An 8,567-nucleotide genomic window follows, 5' to 3' on the forward strand; every position below is an offset into this window, starting at 1 on the left:
ATTGTAATAAAGACAGAAACTAAAGCTGAACCATAGACTACAAGAATTCTGACAGTAAGTCAGGGTAAAGAGAGGCATGGACAGATTTGAACATTTGCCCACTAAAAATATGCTAGAATTCATAATAAATTGATTCCAAGTTAAATATGTTCAGTAATTAATAATAAAAAACAGAGGTGTCTACAGTAGGAACTGAAACAGATCTCACAAACGGGTTTCAAGTTTGAAGGAGTGTCTCTGGCATTACCCCATCTTCATATGCTTGAATTATATGTATTACAAACTTGAGGTGTGAAAAGTCACTGGATTCTCTAAACAGCCTGAGACTCCACTGCTGGAAAGAAAAGTTTGTTAAGAAAAACTGAGTTGGAGCAGGCTGTCATTGGCATGAAACAAAATGTTACTCAACAGTTTGCTTTTACATATCCTGCGCTATGGACCTAACCAGAAGCCAAAGTTACCTTACCTATGAGCGGGGCTCTCACTGTTCCCTAACTTCAATGGACAGAGAAGACACTAGTTTTTTTCCTCCAGGACTCAATTCATATTTACAAATACTCAATCTTAGAAGAGTATTTTCAAGAACAAAGTTCTTAAAAACAAACATTCTCATATTGTTTTTCCTTTCAGTAAAACGTAACTTAATTTAGTTGCTTAAGAAGCTAAGAATGATTAAGATGTGCTTTTGGAAACAAAAAACACTAAAGAGGTAACACTAAGATGAAAAAATGTTATGTTTTATGGCTGTCTAGTGGTTTTACTGGTTTCTGGTTTTTGTTTTTGAGAGAGAGGGAGGGAGGGAGAGGGGGGGGGAGAGAGGGAGAGAGAGAGGAGAGAGAGAGGAGAGAGAGAGAGAGAGAGAGAGGAGAGAGAGAGAGAGCGCACATGCACAAAGGTGCGCAGGAGAGAAGCATAAGGAGAGGGAGAGAGAATCTTAAGAAAGCTCCATGCTCAGCTCAAAGCTGGATGAAGGCCCCCATTCCATGACCCTGGGATCATGACCTGAGCTCTAATCAAGAGTTGGAGGCTTAACCAACTGAGCCACCCAGGAACCCTATGTTGCTTTAACTCTAAAGTTAAATAAAATTAAAGAAACTTGTTTCCAAAAGAAATGCTAGATGTAATTTTGCTATAAAATAGGTACTAGAAATAGAAGCATCTGGGCCTCCGCTGAAACCCAGCTACATTTGCTCATGCCTTGTTGAGATTTAAACAAGCAACGGCCAATAAAATCCTCACCGCGCAGGAGAAGAGGCGCAAGAGGAAGGGATGGCCAGGCATTGACCCCACACAGGTGGGTTTTGGGGCGGGCCCACCTGCAGGGTCCAGGGCAGTGACGGCTGCCACGTGCAGGGTGGAAGCTGCTCCAGAAAAAGTTGTGGGGACAGTAGCTCCTTGGTCCCTTTCACTTTTGTAGACTGCAGTTTCAGACTTGCTGCATTTATAACTGAAATTTTATTGTAAACTTTTACTTAAATAAAACTCTCAGTGTTTAAAGTGACAGTGGCCGCCAACTCCAAAAACAGGGAAAAGGAAAAAAAAAAAAAGACACAGTTGAAATATTTGAAATAGCTGGTGAACTTGCAACATCTCTTCCTGACTCTACTATAAATTCCTAACCCTAACCCTAACCCCTAAAGGCTAACCCCGCCCTCATGTCACGGGACAGGAAGTCAGGGTCGCACGGAGCGTGCTCACGTCGGGCCATTTCCTTAGTCCCGCCTCTCCTTCCCTGTTACCCAATCGCTCCCGAGTCGCCGTTGTGCGCGCTTTCCGGGGGCTAACGTCTGCCTTCCGGCCAGGCAGGCCCGGCGTGCGAGCGGTCGGTCTCTCCGGCTACATGGCGGTGGCCCGCGCGGCGCCTGCCGAGCTGGGTTTCGTGGAAGCCGCGCCGGCGTGGCGGCTGCGCAGCGAGCAGTTCCCGAGCAAGGTGGGCGGGAGGCCGGCGTGGCTGGGCGCTGCCGGGCTGCCGGGGCCCGAGGAGCTGGCCTGCGCGCTGTGCGGCCGCCCGCTGGCCTTCCTGCTGCAGCTCTACGCGCCGCTGCCCGACCGCGCCGACGCCTTCCACCGCGGCCTCTTCCTCTTCTGCTGCCGGGTGCCGCCGTGCTGCGCCGGTCTGCGCGGTGAGCGGCCGCTGCTCCCGGGCCAGGGCCCGGGTCCGCTGTGCGAAGGGCCTCGCCTGGGGGCGGGGTGTCCAGTGCAGCCCCTGGCCCCCACCCCCAGCACCGTTTGTCTTTCTCAGGCATTTTGGGCCCCAGCTCTTGAGTTTAATCACTTGGTACGAAGTTTGCGTTGTTAAACCAAAATAATGAAAAGTGCCGTTTTTTAGAAAGCTGGGCCCAATAAAGTTTCCATATATGTGCAGAGTCAACGTGACTTAACTAGAGGTCTCATTACTTAATGATCTTGAACAAGCTCAAGATGCTCTTCAGATTGTTGTGGGTACCAAACTGGTTTCCTGTTCTCCCCCCGCCCCCCCCCCCCCCCCCCCCTTCCAGAATATAAGAGCACTAACTTCTGTAATGCCTTTCAGCCCTGTGTGGACCAGAGGCTCAAATATTTGGATTGCTATATTGTTCTACTTACGGTGTTTACAGCATCTCTTCTCATTTTCTCATAGTTTTTAGAAATCAGCTACCCAGGAAAAATGACTTTTACTCGTATGAGCCACCTGCTGAGGACCCTCCTCCAGAGGCTGCAGAGTCTGTGTGCCTCCAGCTCCAGTCTGGTGCTCATCTCTGCAGGGTTTGTGGCTGTTTAGGCCCCAAAACATGCTCCAGATGTCACAAGGCACATTACTGCAGTAAGGAGCATCAGACTCTAGACTGGAGACTGGGACATAAGCAGGCTTGTACACAGTCAGGTGAGTCAGTTCTTTGAATTTTCAGCTCAGTTTCATAGCATCTATCAACCCAAGTTTTTTTGTTTTGAGGATGAAAATTAAAATTAGATTAGTTATTATACTTTTCAAAATTTTGGTAACTCACTGGTGACAAGAACAGCTCTATGAAAGAGGAACTGTGAGATCTTACTTACTCAAGTTATGTCCCAGACTTGCCTTGATACAGGCATTTAATTTATGACCCATAATCTAAAATGCGGGAACTACATATATTTATTTCGCAAAACTATTACTATATAGAATATACTTTAGAAATGGGAAATTATTAGACCCTCTTTAAAACTAAATGACCTGTAATGATGCTAGTTACCTTTTCTTGTTTCAGAATATGTGGACAGAACAATTCCAGACCACAACTTCCTTTTTCCAGAATTTGAAATTGTAATAGAAACAGAAGATGAGATTACACCTGAAGTTGCTGAAAAAGTAAATGAATCAGAAATTATAGGAAGCATGGGTAAGGGGTCAGTTTTAGAACTTTATTCTTAAGTGATTAAATATAATGCTTGAAAGAAAAGGCTCAGTATGTCAAGAAAAGAGGTAGGTACTGATAGGAAAAGTTAACTCACTTTCGAGTATGTAGCCTATAATTTTCAAATATTTTATCATTTGAAAATACCTTCCTGTACCTCCCCTCCCTGGCATATATATCAGATACATTCTGGTTCTGATAAAGATATGTCAGGGTAAGTATCTAGGTGGTCATTTGGGTAGGGCTCCACAAGATAACCTGAAACTTGGTAAGTTCATCTGGATCCAAGATACGTTTCTCAGTTCGATATCAAATAAGTGAGAGTGCTTAGCATAGTGTTTCGTGGGGTACAGGGATCCTTTAAATGTTTCATGTGGCCCGTTTCAGATACGCAATTTTACAGGTTATCTAGAGATGACCATACTCTAGTGAAGTGCCTAGGCCAAACCAAATACCTAAGAGATTAGTAGCCAACATTTATCCAACACTTAATCTGCATCAAGGGCTATTTGTGCATGATTCATTAAAATCCTGAATGCAGTAGAGAGAATTAGAAACTACCTCATTTTGCAGTGAGGAATTTGAGGTTTTCTGTGTAATTTGTTTGGTCATGTAACCAAAGTTGTTTGAGCTCACATGATATTCACTACTGAATTTGAGCTCTTAGGCACTACAAAATTAGGTTTTAGAATCTAAATCAGACTTTAGAATATCAGCTTACTGGTTTATAGTTCATCTTCAGGTGAAATCAAAAATATACTTCAGTACATGTAACACAGACTAAATTCTGTTGAGGACAGCAGTGGTTCAAATAGCTGGGATTCCAGGAGAGGAGTGTCGAGAACAAGCGGGTAGGTCAACAGGGAGCTTGTGATAGCTGAATGAGTGTACCAGCTGGGGAAAAAAAAAAATGCATGAGACCTGAAGAGATAGGGATAGTCCAGATGCCTAAAGGGCAGTAGTGAAAATAAAAGGCTCAATATTTGTTGGGTGTCCTGTAATCTTTGCTGGACACAAGTCCTAAACCCAGGACTTGGGTCTGTTCTTTTAATTTGAAGCTTTAAGGAGAGGCACTTACTAGGAACCTGCCCAGTAGTGGAGTGCCTGAAAAAAAATCAGATGATCTTGAAGCACCAACCTTAATGAATTAAAGTTCAGTGAAAGCCTGTGGGAACAACTGGCCTTCACTCCAATTTAACACTAAGTTGGTTGTTTGAAATTTCCTTTCCTCAGCATGTGGGAAATGTCAAGTCATGGGGATTATTCTTACTGGTGTAACAGTTGCTTTGATGATTTTTCAGGTGAAGCACCAGAAGAAGAATTGGATTCCATGGCAAAACATGAATCGAAGGAAGACAAAATTTTCCAGAAGTTTAAAACTAAAATAGCCCTTGAGCCAGAACAGGTAAATTAGACTTCATACAGCTCTTTCTTATGTTCTTTTCAGGTGGTGTTTCCAGGGTATAACCCCTGAGAAGAGGGAACTACAATAAAGCTAGTGTCTTGTTACAGGAACCCTTCACACAGATGGTCTGCTGATTGCTTCAGTAGTTACTGAAGGACTACAGGTCGTACTGTTTATCATGTAGGGTCTATATTCTTTAAAAAGATTTTTTGAACATTGATTCATTTTTGAGAGAGAGAGAGACAGCGCAAGCAGGGGTGGGACAGAGAGAGAGGGAGACACAGAATCCAAAGTAAGTTCCAGACTCTGAGCTGTCAGCACAGAGCCCGACATGGGGCTCGAACTCACAAACCACAAGATCATGACCCCAGCCAAAGTCGGTCGCTTAACCAACTGAGCCACCCAGGTGCCCCTATATTCTAAAAAAAGTATCAGAGATAGCATATGAGTAAGATACTGCCTGTGATGCAAGGATTGTCTGCACCAGTGGCAACAAGAAAAAAATATTTTTGTCCATCTATCCAGCAGGGAAAACCAACATAACATGTTAACACAGACACTGGTCTTGAGAAAAGAAAAATGGGCTTTGGTGTTAAGCAGATCCAGAGCCCTGGATCCTTGAGTTATACAGTAAGTTCTAATGTAATTACATCTCCAGTGTGAAAAAAACAGGGTGGTTGTGCGGATGAAGGGAGGATACAGGCACACAGCAAGTGCTCAGCAGATGTTTCCCCTCTTCATCTCTGTTCCTCCGTTAACATCATTCTCCTTTTAAGAAAACTCAGCTAAACTCCAATAAAGCAGTCACTGAATCAAAGACCCAGGGCAAGGAGACCATGGGAAGAACAGACCTAGGTCCTAAACGCTGAGAAGGTAGTTTTTATTTTTAAAAATATTTTAAATAGTTTATTTTTTAGACAGAGACAGAACATGAGCAGGGGAGGGGCAGAGAGAGAGGGAGACACAGAATCTGAAACAGGCTCCAGGCTCTGAGCTGTCAGCACAGGGCCCGATGTGGGGCTCAAACCCACGAAGTGCGAGATCATGACCTGAGCTGAAGTAAGACGCTTAACAAACTGAGCCACCCAGGCACCCCAAGAAGGCAGTTTTTAGCAATGTATATACTTTTGACAAAACAGGAAGGCCACCCCGTTGGTGTATAACATCTTATAATGAAATATATTTGGAAAATTGGGGGCCTCAGTTGGTTAAGTGTCTGACTTCGGCTCAGGTCATGTTCTCACTGCTCTAGTTCGAGCCCTGTGTTGGGCTCTGGGAGGCTGAATCCTGCTTCGGATTCTGTCTCTGTCTCTCTGCACCTCCCCTGCTCACTCTATGTCTGTCTCTTCTCTCTCAAATATGAAATAAAAAATTAAAATTTAAAAAAAGTTATCGCTGTAGCATTTATTTAAACAAGTTTTTGACTTGGCATTTGTCCCTTTTAAAATTTCTAACAGGTTCCTTTAATCTGTGTGAAAGGAAGCACAAACTATGGGCTACATTTTGGATTCAGAAACTGGTAGTAAAGAAACAGGATTATGGTGGGACCCTACACAAAATACTCTTGGGATTCAGATTCTAACCATATTATCTTTTATGAACTATGACTTTGATGACCCAAGTCAGATAAACTAAAATGATGATGCTGAGGAAACATTAATGGTGCCAGGTCTGAGGTGAGGGAGCCTCACTGTGTTGCAGGTGAGTGAGGGAACTCGTGTAGGAACAGTTACAAAGTTTCTCCAGATGGTTATCAAGTCACATGCTACCAGCGGAAGCATAGATGCAATGTTGGTGATTTGAACATGATCCTGATTGATATCAGGTTCTCAGATATGGCAGAGGAATTGCACCCATCTGGATCTCTGGTGAAAACATCCCTCAAGAAAAGGACATTCCAGATTGCCCCTGTGGTGCCAAGAGAATATTTGAATTCCAGGTATGACCTCAAGAGCATTTTAATATACAGTTACCCTGGGCTATGTAATTAAATCTATAAAACTTACTGAAGTAATATACGCACATGGGTCCTGTTAATGCAGAAAGTGCCTTGTCCCACCTAAGGGCTTGTTCCCTGGAAGGAATTGTCTTTTACTGTTTTATCTGGTAGTTCTTTCTCTTTGTAAATAATGTGCTTTTTCTGATAACTTGTCAGTTTATTAGTTTTTAGACATGCGCCGTTGATGGACATGTGCAATAAGGAGGATTTAAATGTAGTTGCGTCTATCATCATGACCATCCCCCCACCTCTGAGTATGGTTAGATAATCATTTTTAGTGTTTCCATTTTGTTATATTTGTAATTCTAAATATACCTTCTTTTCTTGTACTGGCTATTAAGGCCTTTTTACTTGGTGATAGGAGTGTTATAGAGGCCTTACTCAGTTTAGCTTCGGTTTTTGAAATTGGTAGGAAAACAAATGGATAGAATTAAGATGGTTTTTCAAAAGGAATTGTTATGATCACAATTCTTTTGGCTTGGATAGAAATGCTCTTGAACTGTGGATTTACTAACCTTACAAAGTGGTAGGTGATATTTGTTTCTTAGAGTGAAAAAAGGAATTGTGAAGACTATGTCCAAAATTAATTGATTTAGTGTCAAAGCTGGAGATTGAAAGACCCAAGATCCCTGGCAAGGAAGGAAGCTTTCTTGCCTCAAAGCAGGGCTCTAATTGTGTTATCTTCTCCTCAGGTCATGCCTCAGCTGCTCAACTACCTAAAGGCCGACAGACTGGGCAGGAGTGTCGATTGGGGTGTTCTGGCTGTCTTCACCTGTGCTGAAAGCTGTAGACTGGGGACTGGCTACACAGAGGAATTTGTTTGGAAGCAAGATATAACAGATACACCCTAAAGACAATGTCATAAAGCCTTACAAATGCTCATAATCTCTTAGGCCTTGCATTTCCATTACTACAATTTTATCCTAAGTAAATAATTATACCAGAGACAAAGATGTTGTTTTAGGTGAGTTTACAATTTGTAAATATTAGTGAAACGATTAAGTCCAGTGACAAGTAGTTACTTTTGGTGTATACCTACAGAAGGTTATAGAGTCTTAATGATACAGACCTATATGCACATCACATATGACAGAGGTTTTAGCTGACACCAAGATATTCATAGTACGTTCATATCCTTTGTAAAAGTATGTATGTTTATGTTCACAGAAATCTGGGAAGATACATACTTGGTGTGAACTAATTAATTATGGATGGTAGGACTAAGTGAAGTAATTATTTTATCTGTATGTTTGTTTCTACTTAAATAAAAGTGGGTTAATTGCCTAATTAAAACAATCTGTTACTCAGAGTGTTTTTCCTCCTAAAATTTGCAGTGTTAAGCCAAGAGAAAATTATTTGGGTAAAACCTGAAGAGGTTTGTCTGGTAATCAGGTGATTGTGACAGGCTCCAGTATACATAGAAGCCCAGAACAATGAGAAAATAGGGCTGGTGAGTGTGATGATTTCAGCTGAATTTGAAGAAAAGCTCTACTTCAAAAGGACCTTGATCAGCCAGGAGCACTGCTCAGAAGAGAGACTGTACATATATAAATATGTATATATTGTTATATATGTACCCATATTTATGTAATTAATAGATTGGTGTATAAAATACAGTGAAATGGGGCAGCTGGATGGCTCAGTTGGTTAAACAGCTGACTTTGGCTCAGGTCACAATCTCACGGTTCATGAGTTTCAGCCCCACATGGGTCTCTGTGCTGACAGCTCAGAGCCTGGAGCCTGCTTCAGATTCTGTGTCTTCCTCTCTCTCTGCCCCTTCCCCTGCTCA

The 8,567-nt window shown here is 42.5% G+C and overlaps 1 protein-coding gene across 1 annotated transcript; it reads left to right on the top strand.

Moving 5' to 3' along the window:
• The first annotated feature begins 1,786 nt into the window (after window positions 1-1,786).
• Window positions 1,787-8,074, top strand: PDCD2 (programmed cell death 2). The gene is made up of 6 exons (XM_039224215.1): window positions 1,787-2,123; window positions 2,621-2,863; window positions 3,228-3,359; window positions 4,676-4,779; window positions 6,605-6,718; window positions 7,471-8,074. Exons 1-6 carry the CDS (start codon window positions 1,841-1,843, stop codon window positions 7,627-7,629), a joined length of 1,035 nt encoding a protein of 344 aa, XP_039080146.1. The 5' UTR covers window positions 1,787-1,840; the 3' UTR covers window positions 7,630-8,074.
• Window positions 8,075-8,567: the final 493 nt, after the last annotated feature.

This window comes from Hyaena hyaena, unplaced genomic scaffold (genome assembly GCF_003009895.1).
Source record: "Hyaena hyaena isolate Hyena2069 unplaced genomic scaffold, ASM300989v1 scaffold_1557, whole genome shotgun sequence".
NCBI classification, from domain to species: domain Eukaryota; kingdom Metazoa; phylum Chordata; class Mammalia; order Carnivora; family Hyaenidae; genus Hyaena; species Hyaena hyaena.

What these genes read in the sequence shown, in the direction of transcription:
- PDCD2 (XM_039224215.1), top strand. Translation starts at nt 1,841, where the DNA reads ATGGCGGTGGCCCGCGCGGCGCCTGCCGAGCTGGGTTTCGTGGAAGCC. An exon ending in GCAGGCTTGTACACAGTCAG is followed by an intron (nt 2,864 to 3,227) that starts GTGAGTCAGTTC and finishes TTCTTGTTTCAG; the next exon opens with AATATGTGGACAGAACAATT. An exon ending in AGAAATTATAGGAAGCATGG is followed by an intron (nt 3,360 to 4,675) that starts GTAAGGGGTCAG and finishes ATGATTTTTCAG; the next exon opens with GTGAAGCACCAGAAGAAGAA.